We start from the raw sequence: 21583 nt of genomic DNA, 5'->3' as shown, positions 1-21583 counted from the left end.
GCATGTTTCCCCTTACCTGTTGGTCTTTGAGGGGCAGGAACATTGAAGGTGATGATACTGTTTGTACAGATTATTTTCCAGTTATAAAATGTAAAGAACACACAGACATGAAAAAGGCCTTGGCGGCAGTATGACAATGTTTTGCAATGGATATTCTATATGGAAATGTATAATTCTACACTGGAAATGTAAATATAAGATCAAATATTTGTGAGACAAAGAAACACTTTTAAAACATTCAATACTTGTAACGCGGAGATTTATCCAAATTCTTCACTATTTTGTAAAAAAAAAAAAAAATGTCTGTAAGGTAATTTATTTATAGTAGTAATGTAACATAGAGACTAATAGCAAAACATATATTTTAAAGAGTATATTATGATTATAAAGCATGGGACGTGTTTATTTTTATAAACAAAAATACCAGGCAATGTTCTCTCATCAGCACATGAACATTTTAACATTATTATGGTAAACATTCTCTGTGGTCGCCATTGTTCAGTTGCTTTGCCAAATTGTGTGGATATGTCTGTTTCATGAACACGATGAGGCCGCCATGGCTTCATCCATTGTTTCTTTCTGTGCACCGACTCATTTCTGTCTTTATTTCCTGTCAATGATCCTGTCGTCACTGTGGTCTTCTGTCTGTGTACAAAGTACTAACTCATGTTTTAAGAGCAATAAAGTATATTGAAGATAAACCCTTTCAGAGAATTTGACAGTGACATTGCATGCAGTAAACTAGAGATAGCAAATCGGTGTTTCGTTATGACCACTTCAGACAAAGATACCTTCACGATTACTTGGAAACATGTCTTTTGATGCTGCCAACAGGTTTGATTACTGCTGCTGTTGGTTCATCCAATTGACGTCGAGTGGACTCCACACCGTTTTGACACAACACATCTAACTTTAACCCTCCTTGTAGAATACATTGAGAGTAAAGTGGCTTTGTGTTGTATTATATACATATACATAGGCCTACATGTATACTCAGTGTATTTGAATTATTGTCAAGCATTTCAAATGTAGATTAATGCTGAGCCTATATAAGAGCAACCAAAGAGATCTCAGGAATCTGATGAAAGCTAAGTCCTCTGCCTTTTCAAAAACATTGCCATTGTAGTGAGATTATGTATATCAGTTACAATGACAACAATAGAGACAATCCAGTAAGAAAAATAAGGACAAGATCACAATTGTACGCAGCATACTCACACACACTCATACCTCATAAACAAGGTGATCTGATCAGTTTACCCACTTTGTTTCCCCTCATTGACTGATGTAGTTGATTTGAAAGTAGGCGAGTAAACTCTTGTTTACCCTCCACTACGCCCCTGTTCCTACCCTATATTGTAGGCTAAAAGTTAGACAACAACACCGCTAAAATTGCCATTAGTTGCACAAATAAAGGGCGGATAAACGTGTTTTTCATCTTTACATTTAGAGATCAGAGAGACTTGGCTGAAGCAGAATGTGTTGTGCTGGAAATGTTTGGATGGGAAGGATGCAAGATTGTATTTTCCCAAAGTTGTCCAAGTTGTCTCTGCAGTGATTTGCTTAAGGAGAGCCTGGGGATCACCAGAGGTCCTAAAGGGTGTTCCAGTGGGGCCAAAATCAATAGGTCACTTAGATTATGTCACTGCACAGAACAGAAGAGGTGATTTTAGTACAATGAGAATGTACAATGATGACTATTTTGTTACCACCACCTGTTAAACTGTCTAAACTATCACAGCAAAAATCTTCATCGATGGCATTGCTTATTATGACACAAGTCTGACCAACAGTTTGGTGGTCCATGTCTGCAGTGGCCTGCACTAGATGCATTGGCAAGACGGGATTTACCCCCTCAAACTTGATTCACCCATAACGTTAAACCAGTTTTGAACCAATAGAAATCTTGCGTGGGTGGAGACTGGAGAAACTTAGGAGAAACTACCTTTTCCCCTTAACTCACCGTTGTCTTCTTCTCCCTACTTATACTCCAACCACTTATATAGCCTCAGCCAGGAAGGATGTATTACATGAGAGGGAAAGAATGTAGGGAAACAGTGGATGGATCAATCCAGAAAGCAACATAATAATTATAGCTGCTGCGCAGCAATGGGCCGTGGCCGGGCAAGTCTCAAGTTAAGTCTCAAGTCTCTTATGGATGAGCTTTCTATCATCTGCTGCATGCAATCCAGTCTGCTTAGATTAGAACACTGCCTGCCGTTCATGACAGGGCTGGGGCAGAAGGCAGCAGGTTAAGTACATGGCAGTTGAACATAGAAGCGGAGAGAGATAGACTGAAAAATTGCTTATTTATAATTTGGCATGTATGACATCACCGATGACATGACAGCAACAACTATGACATCACCCACCCAGTCTGCTCAGCCAGGAAGGATGACATAATCACTGATGACATCATCACTGATGACGCCATTGCTCAAGTGACATCACATCATTAGGTAATTAGGGCAATTACGATGCTCTTTAGGCTATAGCGCCACCATCAGGACTATTGGCGCAAAATTCACGTCAACTTAGTTTGGCATGGGACACTGGACCTTTGTGCAAAGTTTGGTTTATTGTCATGCATAGGAAGTCTAACTTCCTGGGAGAAGAAGAAGAAGAAGAATACAGGCAAATACAATAAGTGGCCCTGCCGCTTCGCTGGCCCGGCCACTAATAATAATGCAACATAAAGGATGCCAACTGCCATAAAACACCACAGAAGAAGGATTTATTACATCACTGATGACATCACAATTGCTCGAGTGACATCACAAAAGTGACATCACTGATGACATCACTTCCATCAGAAATCGTGACTGACACGCCCGGAACCCACTTAGCCAATTATGACTCACAATGGAGTATATTAAAAGAAAAAAATATATTTTTTTAATTTATTTAATTTATTTTTATTTATTCGTTTATTGAGCAGGGACAAATGCATTGAACATTATTTCAGAAGGAAAAAAAGACTCACAATGAATTAATATCCCAAATGACATAAGGTCTCTGTATCATCTCTCTCTTTTACACTTTTACTGGCTATCAGTATTATTGAATGGAGGTTGGACCAGTGGACTAGCCTTTCCTTTGCCTGTGAGTGACCCTGTGAGGCTGTGATTGACCTCTGTGGACTGTGGACTGGCCCACCAGCCACGCCCCCTTGTTGGCGCCCACATCCGGATGACGCAATCACGGCCAGGACGTAAGTGAAAGCGTGCGCGCGCCGCGCGCCACCCTGAAGCAAGCGCCATACACGCGTATGGTGGATAGGTAGGGAACACACTTAGCTCGGTAAGAGTAGCCGTCAACTAGTGATCATTTTCCAGCTGTCCGGTTGAACCCTTCGATCCCACGGTATCAACAGCTGTTCGGTGCTGCCGCCAGCTCACGCGGAACGACGCCCTGGATCGCGCCAAAATGCCCAATATCAAAATATTCAGCGGTAGCTCGCATCCGGACCTGTCTCAGAAGATAGCGGACCGCCTGGGACTCGAGCTGGGAAAGGTTGTTACGAAGAAATTTAGCAACCAAGAAACATGGTGAGTTGTTTCTCTGTTGTGGCTATTTTGTGAAACAAGACTAGTCGGGAATTTGCGTCTACTGCGCAAAAATATTTTATACGGATTAAATTAGAAACGTGTGGTGTCACGGTGGTGAATCTGCCTCGCAGTGTTGTTTGGAACTTGTAGTCCACGCATGGCAGGCAGGGAACACATGCTAACTTACCCAACTTAGCCCCTGTGCTGCTGGTACCTTGAGCAGCCTGGTAACAACTTCAGCTTCAATGTACTAACTTTATCTTTATTGTTTATTTGAGCAGGGACAGTACACAATAAATATATTGCACCAGAAATAGCTAAGAGCTCATTTGCATCTGTAGTCCCTGGGACTAGTGATTTCCTTTGATACCACAATACATAATGTTTATTTATTTCCCTGTCTCAAGTCAAGTCAAGTTTATTTGTATAGCCCTAATTCACAAGCATGTGTATTAGGGCAGAAAATATGTCTAGCTAATTCTAGCTGACACAACAGTAGCAAATTACAGTAGTAATGATAACACATTGAACAATTGATAGAGAAATATAGGAGAGAGCAGGAGAAGGGAGGGAGAGCAGGGGGAATGTGAGAGAGGAGAGAGCAGGAAAGTGATGAGGTGGGGGGGGGGGGGGAATGGGAAATGTTGGGGAGTAGAGGAGGAGGAACTCAGGATCTCTCTTGTTTTTCCACCCCCATTTCAGGCCACATCACACCTTGCACAAGCCTTTGTTTACTCTGTGCTCATCTGTCTCCTGACTGTCACGCTGTGTTAGCTCTAAAAGTGTTGTTTGTTTGTCCTCCTGTCCTTTCCCTCCTCCTCCTCCCGGCCGGTCGGCAGTGTGGAGATAGGGGAGAGCGTACGTGGCGAGGACGTCTACATCGTGCAGAGTGGCTGCGGGGAGATCAACGATAATTTGATGGAGCTGTTGATCATGATCAACGCGTGTAAGATCGCCTCTGCCTCCAGGGTCACGGCTGTCATCCCCTGCTTCCCCTACGCCCGGCAAGACAAGAAGGACAAGGTGGGGGTAGGGACATCTATCTGTCTAGTTACTCCTCCCATGCCATTTGCCATCACCTCACTGACCACCAAGTAGCCTGCAGCCAAGTCCACCGGCCGCACTTTTGTTTCTCTTTTGGCTGAGTAAAGTTGCCAGTTCAGAATGCATGTTGTGTAGCTCCTTCCAACTGCTCTAATTTCAATCAATTTTCTGTCAATTAATTAATTAATCAATGTTAATCTCATTGTTTCAGCACTAGACTGAAATGTGATGCATTTTGTATCTACCAAAAATATACTTAACCAACGGGTATCATGTTACCGGACCTGAAAGAAGCTGTTGTGGAGTTGGATGTTATTTTTAGGAACATGCCCTGCGAGCTGACAACAGCAGCTGATGTGTTTTCATTGCAGAGCCGCGCCCCCATCTCTGCCAAGCTGGTGGCCAACATGCTGTCAGTGTCTGGTGCCGACCACATCATCACAATGGACCTGCATGCCTCACAAATACAGGTGAGCAGCCACCTGCGCGCCTCACAGATCAGGGTCTCCGCAGGGTCTTGAAAAGTATTAAAAGTTGGATCAATTAATTTAGGGAAAATTAAGGCCCTTAAAAAGTATTACAAAGACGTAATCGCCATTTGAGGGGTATTCAATTTTGAAGCTATTCTTCTGACGGTGATAAATGAGCATTATGATATCGTCTCATATCGATCGCAGACCCCTGAATTGAATCAAAATCAGAATCAGCTTTATTGGCCAAGTATGCAAACACATACTGTACAAGGAATTGGGCTCCGGTTAGCTTTGCTCTCAAGTACACACAGAGTACACACGTATAGAGAGAAAGAAGGTTACACATAGTCAAGGCGATCAAGGCAAGAATACTTTGTTGGACATAAGCAAAAAACAAAAAATGGATTGTGGCAGACTTTGTGATATCAACAAATGTCATATTGTTGTCCAAATAATCAATATAATAATGTATCATGATTAAACTTGTGAGTTACACCTCTATCGCTGATGTGACCAAAGTGCTGTTGAGGTCTTGGAAAAAGTCTTAAAAAAGGTCTTAAAAGGTTTTGAATGTAACTTCAGGATTCCTGCATGTACCCTGCAGATACAGGCGAGCAGCACTTGGATAAACAAAGCAGCAATGCATCTGATTCATCATTTGCCTTCCAATCCAGTCGACAAATCTTTTAGGAAAATACAGCCTTGCAGTCCACACATTACATAGTCTTACATTCAAAAAGATGTTTACAAAGGGTGTTATGAGCAATCTATGGTCCTTCCAGTACTACTATATGCCTCTGACTCCTATCCACATCGCTCTGTTATCTCCCCCCACAGGGATTCTTTGACATCCCCGTTGATAACCTGTATGCAGAGCCGGCTGTGCTCAAATGGATCAAAGAAAACATCCCCGAGTGGAAGACCTGCACCATCGTCTCGCCAGACGCAGGCGGAGCCAAGAGGTATGCCAAGGCCACACGCGCTTTTCAACAAGACACTTTGCTATAGGTCTTTTACCCTTGAGCATAGATTGCGTTCACCGTATCTCCATTGGAGTTTACCTTGGATTCAAACTTGTGTGTGTATGTGTGTGCCTGGCTTATCTCTACTGGAGATAGAAAACGAGGTGTACAGTTACAGTTTTGATTCTTCCGTTTCACATTGCACACCAGAAATGACGCAGGCCCCGATTGTTCTTTCTGCTCGCAGGGTCACCTCTATAGCAGACAGGCTCAACGTGGACTTTGCTCTCATCCACAAGGAGAGGAAAAAGGCCAACGAGGTGGACCGCATGGTTCTGGTCGGAGATGTGACCGATCGGGTCGCCATCCTCGTGGACGACATGGCGGACACCTGCGGCACAATCTGCCATGCTGCCGATAAGTAAGTGAATTCCAACCTCCCTCCCATCTTTCTTCTTGGATTATACGGTCTTTGATAAACTGGAATGCCACTATTTAAATGCACCGTTCTGTTTCTTCTCGCTTAGACTCATTTCTGCTGGTGCCACCAAGGTGTACGCCATCCTCACCCATGGCATCTTCTCTGGCCCGGCCATCTCGCGTATCAACAACGCCTGCTTTGAAGCCGTGGTGGTCACCAACACCATCCCGCAGGAGGAGAAGATGAAGCATTGCCCCAAGATCCAGGTCAGGACTCACGAGTCAACCTCAGGTTCACTCGCTTTCACCGTGGAGTCCAACTGACCTGGGCTGTTTTAGGAATTTGCCATTTTTGCAGTGTTTGTTGTTCTTGATGTTCACAAAATTCCCTCTGCTCCTCCTCCTCCTCCTCCTCCAGGTGATCGACATCTCCATGATCCTGGCCGAGGCCATCCGTAGAACTCACAACGGCGAGTCTGTGTCGTACCTGTTCAGCCACGTCCCGTTGTAACACCGTCCCCCCCCATCAGCTGTGTGCTGTTACACCAAATAAGAGAAGAGGGAATCCCCCCTGCCCAAAACACAACCATTAGCAAAGCTCATCTGCTAACTAATCATGAAGTAACTATTCAACAGTCATGTCTGTTACTAATACTGACCCCGCCCACCCCCCACCTTTCCCCGCCGAGCAGTGTTGCCTGCAAGTCACGGCACCAAAGCAGTCAAACTTCAAGTTAACCGATTTCGGCCAGCTTATTTATTGTATATGAATGAATAAGTCGTGATATCCACTGTGACGTTTCTTCCCCCCGTTCATAAGGATTTAGATGCAGAGTTTGTCCTGACCATTTCACACCTCCAGGAGTAATTTTGAGCTCCCGTTACACTCGAAAGAGCTGATCAATAGTCCTCGCAGGTTCCTGTGGTCAAGAGAAGCTTTAAGGTAAAGCTGTTACTATGTTTTAACGATGTTACAATGAATGAGCGTGCAAAACAGTTTGATGTCCAGAGTTGAGTTTAGATTTTTTTTTTTTTCATATTGCTGTTTGAATTCTCTGCATTAGAGATATGACTCGATGAAGTGAATGTGATAAGAGAGCGCTAGTTTACAATGCCACTGACTTGAAGCTCCACGCAACCAAGAGTGCTGCCTCAGCAGTCTGAACTGAAATCACTTCCCCTTTGTCTACATTTTTCTTCTCTGTTTTGGGTGGTGTCCCCGGTAAAGTGCATGGCCTCAGTCATCTCATAATGGCCTAGGTTCAGTCCAGTATGACTCACAACCTCTCCACTCCCATACAGTCTTAATAAGCAGAAATGCAATTAAAATCTCATAACTATCTCTTTTTTAAGATAATTAGATTTACACAGCTGAAAATGGCGTGGTGGTTTTTTACTGGATGAAGAGCTTTTTACTTGTCTTGATTTATCAAGCTGTAGAGGGAGTGTGGGGGTGTTTCTTTCAGCTCTTGAGGTGCACTGGTTGAGTGGAGTTGCCAAGTGTCCAGGGTTTGCCCTACGAGTTTCCAGATTGAAGATATTTCTCTAGAGAAGCTGTTGGGGTTTTTAGCTTGGGGTCTCTGCAGGCTGGAGCTTCCTTCAGAAATGTTCACCTGCTACTTTTTTTCTTTTATTTAGTTTTTATTTCTTTTGTTTTGGTATGTCTGGAAGGAGAATTTGTCATTATGTGCATATTCCAATCCTTTGCGTTTATTTTGTTTTCAGTAGGGTGAATGCGCCAAGTATCTGATTGCAGAATGTGTTCTTAATAATAATGATTGTGAAAAAATAAATATGCTTGAAATATTAAAAGGGTCATTGGTCATTGGTTTTTTCTCAGTTTATGAAAGGGATTGATTTTTGACGAGCTATCACAGCCCCGCCCTGTGTGCTGTAATGGTGTTAGCCTACCTCAATGAGAAATATGAAGCTTGTGGTATTTAATTTGTCATGCTAACAAGTCAACCATAATGTATGCTGAGGTCCTCCATGATCCATACAAGGTGTTCCAAAAGTATCTACACATTATATAGTGGGCCTGTATTAAATCACTGCATGTTAAGGACAAGACTAACTAATGAAAGAACATGTTATGGAAACCATTAAATGCATGTTCAAGGTTCAAGGATATTTATTGTCATTCCAAAACATGAAACATGCAAGGGAACGAAATATGAACTCAAGGTCCTGGTGGATAAATCAACTAGGATATCATAAATCATAAAATGTCATAAAAACAACTGAGTACTAAGAAAGGAGAACAATATAAAAACAACATAATACCTGATGTAAGAGCAAGGAAAACAGTTTAAGGTGCATGTGTTCGCTCAACAAGGAGCCACTTAAAGTTAATTTTGTTTTGCTCACAGCTGGCGGCATTAAAGTGCGAGGAGTGTGGCAGCAGTTCATTTCAGGAGCAGCAGATTTTAAATATATAATGTAATGCGGACCGAAGTGTTATTAATGTGTAATTTCCTGGTATTAATGTTCTAGAAGTATTTGTATTAGCCTACTTAATGCTTACATTTTGTGTTGAATTATGCCTGTTTAAATGGTTTTTCAAATGTAAAAAATAATAATCCCAAACATAACACTTGTTTTGTTTTCACACTTTGTATGGTATATCCTATATACACAATAACATTTACAATACATGAATTAGAAAAGGCTAATACCTACTACTGATGCTGCAATCTCTGGCTGAGACGTTGATTGATGGGTGAAACCACCAATCGTCGAGCACGTACAGTCTGTCCGACCAATGGTTATTCCAGAAGGGGCGGGACAATCACGCACACCGGCATTTCGTTGCACTTTATCTGCCTCCCGTTATCTTGACAGAGCTCTGAATTTCATTAGGCGTTCCTATTTAGTGCAGACAAGGTATTCAAGAAGAAAATAGTGAAATAACAACCGGTCGTAGGTTAGCCCATTTAGTATTGCTGTTTGTGGCAAATACATCAACACACAGGCTACCGTAGTTCCTAATCAAAGGGAGGGAGACATCACACTGACCGATGGAAAGGGGACATCCTTTCATTTGCACCTTTCCGTTGTTCCGGTGGACAGCTGACTGTTAAAGTAAGTCGAATTTGTTTTCATTTACATTTTACAGTTTATTATTGCAGCCATCGGAGCTAATCTTCAGCTCCAAACGATACGCCCCTGATTAGTAATAGCATAACGCACTGCTCTCTCAGCACTAGCTGTTGCTGCAGGCCTATTTGATGTATGGCGATTTGAAGAGCCTATATTCATTCATAAAATTATGATCCGGAGTTCATGTGTGAAAATAGCTTATGTCTCGCTAAACAGAAAATAGCGAGCTTCATTTTCATTTTCACTCATAGGTGTCATTCACATGGGGACATCTCCCCACCATTTTTGAAATGGCCAATTTTGTCCCCATCACTTTTTAAAAGCATACATTTGTAAATTAAAAGATATCTTGCACCAATAGGCAACAGAATACGAGAATAAGAATGAAAACGCCTTGAGAAAGCTTTATTTGCACAATGAGAAAAAATGCAATGCAATGTAAATATAAATGAGAAGAAATAAATGTATGCATTGTCCAAAAAAAGTAATGTTATTCCTTCAGTTGTTTCTACTTTGTCATATTTTAGGGCAGTGATCGGATGGGATTGTTATCCTGGGCTGACAGACATGGTGCATTCTACAGTAGATGTGATATTGGCATTGCTTGATTGACGGTGCTGCTGTTGTAGCTGTGGATGTGATGCATACAGTATGGCTGGCTGTAAGCTACTTGCTGAAGAAGGAAATGGAGTGTAACAAGATTCAAATCAGTCTGATATATATAGTCTCCTATCTGAACGAGGTTTGTTGTGGTCTCTGCTTCCGCTGCACATGCAGAGGTACGTGTGAGTTTCATGCAACTGCAACATGTGTTAATGCTGCAAGCAGTTATGAGTTATCTATCGAAAATGTATCTCACCTCACTACTGAAGTTAAGTTAGTGTTGACTCATTCTATTGTTCTATTGTTGGCCAGTCGTGGCGCAGCTCTACGGGTCAGTCGGTTGGTTGGTGGGTTGGTTGGTTGGTCCACAAAAAATGGTGGTCCACAAATCCAATGTCAATGGAGTGGATGACATCACAATGGAGTAGATGATGTCACACAAATTCACATATCTGCTCGCAGCCATTGTATTGCAAATCCGCGCTTGTCCCCACCACTATTCAGCACAAAGTGATGCTCTTGATTATTCACCAGTAAAATCACCAGGTGATCTGTTTCTGTTCTCCAGCATGCGGCGGTGTCCGGACGACACACAAGACGAGCAGGTCCTCAGCAGAGACCCGATGGCCCGTTTCCACAGCTACCTGCACGGAGGCACCTCCAGCCTGCTCTCCACCCTGCCCACCGTCGTCGTCTTCCCCGTCTACAAGACTGTTTTCCGGCAGCAGCTCCACAACACGCTGGTGCGCCAGGCGGTGGGACAGCTCTACAGGGAGGGGCCCCTGAAGCTCTACAGGGGGGTGGCACCGCCCCTGCTGATGAGGACGCTGAACGGCACCCTGCTGTTCGGTCTCCAGAACACCCTCCTCCACCAACTCTGCTCCTCATCCCCCGGTGCCATCCCCACCCCGGCCCTCCCGGCAGTGGCGGGCTTGGGTGCGGGCGTGCTAGAGGCTGTGGTCTTCACCCCGTTCGAGCGTGTCCAAAATGTACTGCAGAATGGCCAGAACGACCGCAGCCTCCCCACCCTGAGGAGCGTCCTTGTCCGGCTGAACTCCGAGCGGCTGGCCCTCGGCTACTACCGCGCCCTCCTGCCCGTGGCCGCCCGCAACGCCCTGGGCAGCTGCCTCTACTTCGGCCTGAAGGGGCCCGTGTGCGCTGCCGTGGAGAGACAGGGGCTCTCTCCCACCGCCTCCTCCTTCGTCTCTGGGACGCTGACCTCCATGGCGATCAGCTTACCGCTGTACCCGCTGTCCGTGCTGGTGGCAAACATGCAGGCGCGAGTGGGCGTAGTAGAGGCCGCGGAGGAGGGGCTCCGGGGCTCCTGGAGGAGGCTGTGGGAGTCCCGGCAGCGGAGCGTGCGCCTGCTGTACCGAGGAGGCTCCCTGGTCATTCTGAGATCCTGCATCACCTGGGGAATCACCACCGCCATCTATGACAAGCAGGAGAGACATGCAGGAGGCTGAAGAGGCTGAGGGTGACGCTGATAGTGATATAGAATTGATTGATGGCTGTATCCATCATCTCCCAGCACCTGCCTTCGGTTCAGGATGTGCGCAGTCTGCACACTCATCTTCTATTTCCCACAAACTTGAAATCCGTTTTGTTGCCGTTTTGTTGGATTTCAAGTTTCAGAATCAGAATCAGAAGTCTTTCTGATTCTGATTCTGATTCTGAAACTTGAAATCCGTTTTGTTGTCCAGATACCTCCAGCAGACTAGTGCTTCGGCCTGGTGTATTTTGGCCTCAATGTTTAGTTCCCTCGGATTGAAAAGCCTTCTGAAACAGAATTCAGGTTTCAATGAGCCAAAGTTGATTGTACAGGTATAAAGAGTACAAATACTGTGCTGTTGAGTTACAGGTGCCTTGCACTTTGATAATCTCCAAGACCAAGTATATAGCCTAAGGGAGATGAATATGTGCAATGTTATTTGTCATTAAATTATAAACAGATGAATGGAATGATGACTTTTTTAGGCTGTAGCAGCCTATTAAATAAGATAACATCTGTAGGTTATTTTACTCTGTATTATGACTGTTACCTCATGTTATATAGCATACATGTGCAACACCTCCTGAATTAATACAGTTGTGACACTTTTCTGTGCATTAATAAACACTTGTAACTCGTTATAAGTGGCTTGTGTGTACATTCCAGATCATGTCATGTTTTGTCCACTGGATGTCGCTGTTGTAAAGAATAAAAATGGGGCATGTCCGCATCACATCAGTAAAGCAAAGCAGAGGCAGCGGGAGCTAAAAGCATCAACAGCACTCTGATGATTTGGTATCGATCCGTTCACACAGAGACCCAGAGAGATAATCATGTTTTCTGTTTGTGCACCAATTCCATAAGCTATCATGTCAAAAAGAGGCCATAGGGATATTCCGAGTGGAAGTCCAGCCAACAGGCTTATCCAATTATATCCTCCCTCTGAGCTCTGGAGCCAATGAGAGCCCTCGGCCTGACGCTCATGTTGGCGTGTAGAAGGGCGTGTATTCTCTATTTAAACCGTTTGCTTGACACGGATAACGCAGACGCATTTATTTTTTACCTGTAGCCTAGACATTCTCACTCCGCAGCTCTGCATCAGGTAAAATGACTCAGAACTACTTCTTATTACCCAATTCAGCCATTCAATACGACAATAAATCAGCGTAATAGGGCCTATATAAATGATAGCCTATGGTAAATATTATTTTGTAGAGAGGTTATAGGGCTTATGCAATAGTTTTGGTAGGCCACGTTCAGATGTGCTAATTAATCCGGTTACATTGTTGCCTGTTGAAGCTGTCATTCTTGGTGTTGATTGCTCTGCTATTTGCCCTGTCTGTCAACACTGCATTCCGCTACACGCGATCTACTCCGCTGCCCATGTGGGCCTAATTAGCCTATAATGTAGGCCTATGTAGGCTACTGCGAGAAAGCCTCTCATTAACAGTTAACGGGCATGTGGCGAATACATATCCACCTCTCATCCTTACCTTACCTATACATTACGTAGGCTATGCTGCTGTATAGAACCAGTGATTCTCAACCGTTTTCATACCAAGGACTCCATCCAGTCCACATTAGAGCCACAGACATTTTTTCAATATTTTATTGAGCCACAGACTCCCTTTTGATGAGATTTTGTCTCTCAGACCATGTAAATATGAGAATATTCAGTCATGGATATATAGTCATAACCATGACTATTGTAGTTAGAGAGACAACAGTCAAATATGACCAAAAAACCGTCATACTTATACATCCTCTAATTGTGTTTCTTGTAAATGATGCTGAAATTTTACAATTCACCACTTTCTGGGGGGGGGGGGGGGGGGGTAGATGTCATGCCATCTGCAGGTGTTTGTAGTACTATAGTAAGCTATAGGGCAGCACATTATGATCACTGTAACACCAGGAACACTTGGTCCTGCACGAGATGTTCTGTGCAAACGCTGGGAGCACCTGCACACACACAGACAGAATGCATTGTGTGCACAATACTCGTCTCGGTCACCCCAAAATGTTGAGTCTCTTACAAAAAGATGGCTGCATCTTCAAACTTAAAACTCTTAATTCACTCAGATGTTTTACATCCCCCCCCCCCCCCCCAGCCTGCAAATAAACGCTTTCACACAGGCATGCATGAAAGCAACAACATTGGAACAGATAGGCTACACCGTGTTTGCTTCTAATCCTGGTATGCACTCTTGTGATTTACAATAGTGTAACCAGACACCTTCTTGGCTCTAAGAGCTTTCAGAGCTGTTACTTCTCCATTGAGAGGAGGCGGCGTAGAAAGTGGTGTGGGTGTGTGTGCAGTTTCCAGTGACTGCATTGCATAACTCCAGGACTCCAGCTGGACTGCAGTGTCTCTTTCTTAGCTGAGACGGGGCTGGACTTTCTTTTACCTGCAGGGGCAGCCAGGCACCATAGACGGCATCTTGAGTGCATCAAATAGTCAAACTGACGTTATTGCTCTCACTCTCTCTCTCTCTCTCTCTCTCTCTGTCTCTCTCTCTCTCTCTCTCTCTCTTTTACTGTGTCTCTCATTCTCTCTCTTTTTCTCTGACACTTTTTTCCCCCATTAGTAATCGTGCAAAATGGGAGACAACCCAGTCAAGGAGGAGGTGCAGAAATTTGACCAGAAAAAACTAAAGAAGACCACCACGAATGAAAAGAACCCTCTCCCCACCGCGCAAGGTAGGTGTTGTATGGCAGCGCATGGGGAAAAGCTCCTGCAGGGAAAGCTCGATCTCATCCGCCCTGGCTCCAAGTCTGGCCCTGCCCTTCACCTTCCTGTTCTGTAGCTATAGTGTGACTCCGCCCCTCCTCCATCATGCTAAAAAAAAAACAAGTCTGCAAACATGGCAGCAAAGATGAATTACTGATTAACTGGATGTCTGCTCCTGATACACACCCACAGCCTGATAGAGAATGTGCCCTTGTACCACTCAGTACCAGCCTGTCCAGGAGAAGGAAGTACACCCAACACACCCTCGCCCAACCAGCCTAGTTTTTACTTAATTTGCATTTGCATCACATTTACTGCTATTTACAGTTGTAGCCTACTCTGCTGTCATATTCTCTGTAGAATACACAACTAGATTTCTAAGAAAACATCCCCCCTCCCTTTGTCTAACGTTAAAAACAAATTGACTGTAGTGACTTGGAGCTGTGAATTAAAAGTTTAGACAAGCCTCAGTTGGGAAACAGTTTGACATGAAGCAGCAAGAAGGTTTAACTTAAATCCAGATCCTTGATCCATCCAGAGGCTGAGAGACTATAAATAAGTCCTGCTCTTTCTCAATCTGACAGCAGCCCTGACTTGTAGTACATTGTCGGTGGAGAAGCATAAAGCACCCTGGGTATTAGCGCAGCAGTAGCGGGCGTTGCTGCTGCACGCCAGCTTATTGACGAGACTTTGGAAGCTGCGTTCATGCTGCAGTGGAGGGGAGAGCTCATGTTCAAGCAGTGAAGATCCTGGGTGCAGACTGTCAGTCCTGGGTGCAGACTGTCCGTCCTGGGTGTAGACTGTTAAATCCTGGGTGCAGACTGTTATATCCTGGGTGCAGACTGTTAGTCTTGGGTGCAGACAGTTAGATCCTGGGTGCAGACTGTTAGATCCTGGGTGCAGACTGTCAGTCCTGGGTGCAGACTGTTAGATCCTGGGTGCAGACTGTCAGTCCTGGGTGCAGACTGTCAGTCCTGGGTGCAGACTGTTATATCCTGGGTGCAGACTGTCAGTCCTGGGTGTAGACAGTTAAATCCTGGGTGCAGACTGTTATATCCTGGGTGCAGACTGTCAGTCCTGGGTGCAGACTGTTATATCCTGGGTGCAGACTGTCAGTCCTGGGTGCAGACTGTTAGATCCTGGGTGCAGACTGTCAGTCCTGGGTGCAGACTGTTAGATCCTGGGTGCAGACTGTTAGATCCTGGGTGCAGACTGTCAGTCCTGGGTGCAGACTGTTAGATCCTGGGTGCAGACGGTTAGATCCTGGGTGCAGACTGTTAGATCCTGAGTGTAGACTGTTAGTCCTGGGTGCAGACTGTCAGTCCTGGGTGCAGACTGTTAGATCCTGGGTGCAGACTGTCAGTCTTGGGTGCAGACTGTTGGATCCTGGGTGCAGACTGTTAGTCTTGGGTGCAGACTGTTTGCTCTTGGGTGCAGACTGTTAGATCCTGGGTGCAGACTGTTAGATCCTGGGTGTAGACTGTTAGTCCTGGGTGTAGACTTAGATCCTGGGTGCAGACTGTTAGATCCTGGGTGCAGACTTTCAGATCCTGGGTGCAGACTGTTAGATCCTGGGTGTAGACTGTTAGTCTTGGGTGCAGACTGTTAGATCATGGGTGCAGACTGTTAGTCGTGGGTGCAGACTGTTAGATCCTGGGTGTAGACTGTTAGTCTTGGGTGCAGACTGTTAGATCATGGGTGCAGACTGTTAGTCGTGGGTGCAGACTGTTAGATCCTGGGTGCAGACTGTTAGTCTTGGGTGCAGACTGTTAGATCCTGGGTGCAGAGTGTTAGTCGTGGGTGCAGACTGTCAGTCTTTTGCTATGCAGTTTGTACCTGACTTTCAGGCATTCATGAATGTGATGTAGTGACCAAATTGTATAGGCCCGAATTGCTTTACTGCAACCACATGAGGATTAAACACATATCTATTGCCAAACTGATTCTCACTCCCAAGACAAACACTGGTTTCAAACACTGCTGCCAAAATCTTACTGTAAAGTCAGACATTGTAGATTAATCATTGGCAAATCCAGCTAGGCATGCACGATATATCGGCAATCATCGGTATCAACCAAAGTTAGTCATTTTTTTATTTATCTGTATCGATCCAATGAGCAAAATTACAGCAATGTTAATATCGGTTATCCATCTCGGCCAAAATTGGCATATTGAGAACAATAAATCTATGCTTTATGGGCTTTTACAAATGTTTTGGAAATAAAGAAAGACATTACTTTTTCAAATTCACAATGTTTACATGTTGCTTATCATAGAAGCTTGGTTTTATACAGATCATATCGACATCGGTAAATATCGGTTAACGGCCAATAACAGCAATGTTAATATCGCTTATCGTATCGGCCAAGATTTTCATTTTCATATTCCAGACATTACACAGCTGATTCACCAGACAGACTTCTAAAACTGTGTGAAGAGCTTTGTTTAGAGTTTGTTTAGAGCCCAGAGACTCTTGACCGTTGACGGGAAGTCCTGGTCGAGCAGTGACCGAGCCAAACCCAGGAGTGAAACCATCTGTCACACCAGCTGCTTCGGGCCTGCTTCACCAGAACATAGTCGCCATCTATTGATGCTGATTCCTCAAAGAATGATATACTGTAAATGGATCAAATCAGCAACCTTTTAAATGTCAATTAAATAAATTATTGATTGGCTCCATAAACCTGTTGAGTGTGATGCTGATCAGAAATTCAGTTTGTGAATATCTTATCCATTGCATAAGTTAGACTAATCACCCAGATGTCTTGCTCTAGCAGAAATTCCCCAGATCCACATTTTGACAAGAACTTTGGTCGCTTCTGTGTTGCAAACCAGACTATTGATCATCTCACCTCTGTCTGTCCCTCTGTCCTCCTCTCTTTTGTCCGCACAGACATCGCGGAGGAGAAGAAAGCATGCACCTCCTGAAACCCACCCGCCATGACTCCTCCATCCAGTCCTCCTCCGTTATACCTGCTGCTCCCCTTCCACTTGGGGAAACGTCTCCATCATCTCTGCTTCTGCCTCTGCTTCCCGTGCCACCATGTTTAATTGAAATGGAATTCAATGGATGCTTTATGGGCAAAGATCTGGGTGTCATGCCATGTAAAATTATCGCAATGGATGTATTTTCTTGTGCTCTTCCATGCAGTCTAGAAAGGGGTGAACAGATAAATATAACGATGTAAGTCGCATGTAGGTTAAAAAAAAAATCAAAATCAAAATAAAATATTTGTGTCGACTGAATTCTGTCAAAATGCCTGTAATTGGTGCCATTCCGGAAATATTCTTTAAAATGCCACAAAGGAAGATATTTTTGTTTGAATAAAAATCAATGTGTCAAAATGCTCTGCCTGTGTTGCTCTTACTTCTTAGGTTTTGTCAAACGTCCTTGTTAAACGGTCTTGCTTGGTTTTAGGTTTACTCAGCGCATATTTGAACGGGTCAAGTCAGGACAAGACTGCATGTAATGTGAGAAGAAGAATATGACCCATGAGTGACAAGCAAAAATGAAAATATTGACATTGTGCTCTCCTACACATTCTCCTCGCAGAGTTCAGGCCAGGTGTGACATTAATTTCTTATTTGGTAATGGAGAGGTTGCATTTCCATGAAACTGGTATTTATTTCCTACGGAACGAATTACAACAAGCACCAGTATCCACTTTAGTGCGAGTTGTACTTACTGTAAGTTGTGGTTCAGTGAGAGCCAGTCAGCCTGCAGGACGCCTCCTCCACCTGGTCTTACAGCAGGCCTGGGCTTGCAGGTATCAGTCAATACAACATACCTGGAGCAAAGAGTTTTCATATCTGAATGTAGCCTTCCTGGATGGGGGCATCTTTATTTGATCTTATCTCCTTTATTTTATGCATGCATTTTTGCATGCATATTTTGCAGTGTGCACATTGTACATTGTACATGTGTTTTTGTACGTGTTTTTGAAAGCCTATTTTGAGACAGGAAAAGGGAGTATAATATGTGCTTGAGCATTTCTGCGTTTTTTTTGGTCTGTGAATTTATGAAGACAGGCTGGCTTGTGTTTCTCCACTCCAGGCCTGCTTGAACACGCTCGCACTGCGACTACTTGAGAGCAAAGACATACTAGTCGACTGTCTCCTATCTGAAGAATGATTCATATTAGATTTCCATTTCTCCTTCAGGTGAAATGATGCACCTGTCAAAAGAACTTGAAAAATATCCTTTTATATCAACCTGATAATGATCATGATGATTTCCTTTGCTGAAGGCTCCAAAAACAAGAAGGAATGTGGCACGTACGTTGTTGTTTTCTTCTTCTGTGGTCTCTGAGGATCAGGCTTGCCTGTGCCAAGTCACTACATGCTAGAGGTTGTAGTAAAAGATAGGGGGGACAGATGAAGACACACGTAACTGATAGGAGGAAGAATCCGCCATACTATCAGATGCAATGCATCCAAAACAAGACAATGAAGCCATGGAGCCCGTAAACGTTCACACCCTCTAACTGGCCTAATGCCTGTCCCATTTGTTCTTAATTGTATCCACATGTTGTGCTTATGTCAATAAAGCACTATTGTCTCACCCAAAACAAGTTCCACAGGAATGTTTGGTGTCGTCACGGCTTCCTTGTAACTTCAGATTGTGTAACAAAAACTTGACATTTTGCCAAAATGTGCCCACGTTGCCCACGATAGAGACAATGAAGACACTGAAGATCAGTCTTCAGACCACATAAGACTATTATGTGCAGTTGATAATAAACTCATTCCCATAACTTGAAATCCATTTCTCCAGGCTACACCATGAGTTGTTTTGGTTGTATTAATTCAGACCACCTGGGTATCTCTCCTGCCTGGGCTGCTATGCCTGTATTGAGCGGTTCAGAGGCTGAGGGGGCCAAGATGGCCGTATGCCCCACCACAACTGAGTGCGCGCCCACCACCTGACAGAGTGGTGGAATGTTGTGTATTGACCTATCAATGGTATTGACAGAATGGGCGGACAGGACTGAGTTATATTCACTCCACTCCAGTTTCAGTGAGTACCACCTCTGTTCACAGGTGTGAGAGAGTCTGTCATCATGACATGAGGAGGAAGACATGGACGCCCTCTCTGGGGAGATTGAGGAATTGCTCTAGGTAGGAGGCAATTTCTGTGGTTCCCAGGGAGAGAGAGGTCTCTGTTGTTCTGGTTCTTTTCTTTTCTGAAGATAAGTTAACATATTGAGTGCATCAAATAGTCAAAATTGACATTACCAATAGTAATCTTGCAAAATGGGAGACAACCCAGTGAACCAAGAAGTGCAGATATTTGACGAGAAATGTCTAAAGACCACCATGAAAGAAGATAACCTTCTCACCGCCGCAGCAAGGTAGGTGTTGTATGGGAAAAGGACTAATGCTCCTGGGGTTGGAAAAATCGCTCTCTCGCCCTGGTTCCAAGTTTGGCCCTGCCCTTCCTTCACTTCCTCGTTCAGTGCAGCGTGACTCCTCCCTCTGGCCTCCATCATCATCATGCTAAAACAAGTCTGCAAACATGGCAGCAAAGATGAATTACTGATTAACTGGATGTCTGCTCCAGTCCTGGTACACACCCAGCTGCCTGATAGAGAACTTCCAGTCCTGGTACACACCCAGCTGCCTGATACAGTCCTGGTACACACCCAGCTGCCTGATACAGTCCTGGTACACACCCAGCTGCCTGATACAGTCCTGGTACACACCCAGCTGCCTGATACAGTCCTGGTACACACCCAGCTGCCTGATACAGTCCTGGTACACACCCAGCTGCCTGATAGAGAACTTGGCTGCCCTTGTTCCACTCAGCCCAGATCCACATTTTGACAAGAACTTTGTGTGTGGTTGATGATCTCATCTCTGTCTGTCCCTCTGTCCTCTGTCCTCTTCCATCTGGGGAAATATGTCCATCATGTCTACTGTGAAAGTGAGAATACTGATTTTACATTCTGTGCTCAGTTATTGCTGCACTATTTTCTTCCCAGAGTTCAGGCCAGGTGTGAAAGTGGTATTTATTTCATAAGAAAAGATTGACAACAGGTACTTAGCCTAAGCACCACCATCCAGCTTGCTGCTGGCATGTAGCCAAAGTGGTAGGTCTACTTGAGTTGTGTGTGTGCTTCAGTGAGAGCCAGGCAGCATGCAGGCCACCTCCTCCATTTGGTCACAGCAGGTCTGGGCTTGCAGGGTTTCATTTCTGAATATAGCCCTCATGGATGGGGGCCTTGCATTTACTTTTATCAGCTAACAATTCAATAAATAAACAAATAAATTGTCTTTATTTTTACAATTTGCCACTTTTTAAGAATAATAGTAAAGACATCATTTATGAAATGACACAAATGGAATTATGCGGTGACCAATAAAGTGTTAAACAAAAATAATAATAATAATCAAAACAATATAATATTTTAACCATCCTCCGTTGCCTTTAAACTCAATCATGGGCATGAACTTCAACTTCACCATTGATATTTGTCTTGGAAACAGATTTCAGAGCATTTAAGCAGAAACCTTTAGATCCAAATGGCTTTAAGAAAGTTCATGTTCATGAAAAACAATCAGCGGCGTCTCCAGGTCCAGACTTCTGACTCGTAATGTCTCTCACACATTTCTGAAAGCCCGATCTGACAAAGGAGGAAGACATCTAATGCATCAGTGCCTGAGCATGTCTATTTTGGTTCTTCTTCTCAGAGTATGTCTGTGGATTTCTTCACCTCCAGGCCTGCTGGAACATGCTCGCACTGCAGTGTGCGACTACGTGAGAGCAAACACATACTGGCTACTATCTGATGAGGCTTATAGAGGGATTTAGATCTCTATATATAAAGAATTGTGGAGATTTCCCCTTCAGTTGATGGTGCCTGTCAGAGGATCTTGTCATGAAAAATATAATTTTTTATATCAAAGGGATAATGATTTCAGTAATAGTTTCATGAAGGCTCCAAAAACGGAAGGAATGTAGGATATGTTGTTTTCTTCTCTGTGGACTCTGAAGATCAGGCTTGTCTGTGCAAAGTCACTATACATGCTAGAGGTTGTAGTAAAAGATAAGGGTGATGGGTGAAGGGTGATGAAGGGAAGAAACACTGAGGTTTCACAAATGTTTTCAGCCAAGGACCCCTTACATGATAGAAAATATACCGGGGACCCCCTCATTCTGATTTGTGATTTTGGGCTAAGCTTAATTGTTTCCACGGTAACGTGCTTGACTT

General features: G+C 44.1%; 2 protein-coding genes and 1 long non-coding RNA gene across 4 annotated transcripts; all 3 read left to right on the top strand.

The window, feature by feature from the left end:
• The first annotated feature begins 3255 nt into the window (after positions 1 to 3255).
• Positions 3256 to 8251, top strand: LOC310789835 (ribose-phosphate pyrophosphokinase 1). 2 transcript variants are annotated; one of them, XM_083651531.1, is made up of 7 exons: positions 3256 to 3548; positions 4388 to 4571; positions 4964 to 5062; positions 5903 to 6027; positions 6275 to 6448; positions 6555 to 6714; positions 6866 to 8251. In XM_083651531.1, exons 1-7 carry the CDS (start codon positions 3427 to 3429, stop codon positions 6956 to 6958), a joined length of 957 nt encoding a protein of 318 aa, XP_083507657.1. In that variant the 5' UTR covers positions 3256 to 3426; the 3' UTR covers positions 6959 to 8251. The 2 variants fall into 2 exon arrangements, with proteins under 2 accessions (XP_083507657.1, XP_083507656.1); XM_083651530.1 differs by having other exon boundaries at positions 4388 to 4577.
• Positions 8252 to 9397: 1146 nt separating this feature from the next.
• LOC310790830 (solute carrier family 25 member 53-like) lies at positions 9398 to 11615 on the top strand (the record flags this gene model as incomplete). Its single annotated transcript, XM_083652537.1, has 2 exons — positions 9398 to 9528; positions 10718 to 11615. The coding sequence occupies exon 2, from the start codon at positions 10719 to 10721 to the stop codon at positions 11613 to 11615; it is 897 nt and encodes a 298-aa protein (XP_083508663.1). The 5' UTR covers positions 9398 to 9528; position 10718.
• Positions 11616 to 12672: 1057 nt separating this feature from the next.
• LOC310789841 lies at positions 12673 to 17721 on the top strand. Its single transcript, XR_014553357.1, has 3 exons — positions 12673 to 12743; positions 14230 to 14341; positions 17266 to 17721. It is a non-coding gene; the product is annotated as an uncharacterized lncRNA (long non-coding RNA).
• Positions 17722 to 21583: the final 3862 nt, after the last annotated feature.

This window comes from Poromitra crassiceps (genome assembly GCF_964638095.1).
Source record: "Poromitra crassiceps genome assembly, chromosome: 15".
In the NCBI taxonomy this organism is placed as follows: Eukaryota; Metazoa; Chordata; class Actinopteri; order Beryciformes; family Melamphaidae; genus Poromitra; species Poromitra crassiceps.
Note: the sequence above shows the minus strand (reverse complement) of the source record. Positions and strands in the feature narration are given on the sequence as shown.

What these genes read in the sequence shown, in the direction of transcription:
- LOC310789835 (XM_083651530.1), top strand. Translation starts at nt 3,427, where the DNA reads ATGCCCAATATCAAAATATTCAGCGGTAGCTCGCATCCGGACCTGTCT. An exon ending in GACGCAGGCGGAGCCAAGAG is followed by an intron (nt 6,028 to 6,274) that starts GTATGCCAAGGC and finishes TTCTGCTCGCAG; the next exon opens with GGTCACCTCTATAGCAGACA. An exon ending in ATCTGCCATGCTGCCGATAA is followed by an intron (nt 6,449 to 6,554) that starts GTAAGTGAATTC and finishes CTTCTCGCTTAG; the next exon opens with ACTCATTTCTGCTGGTGCCA.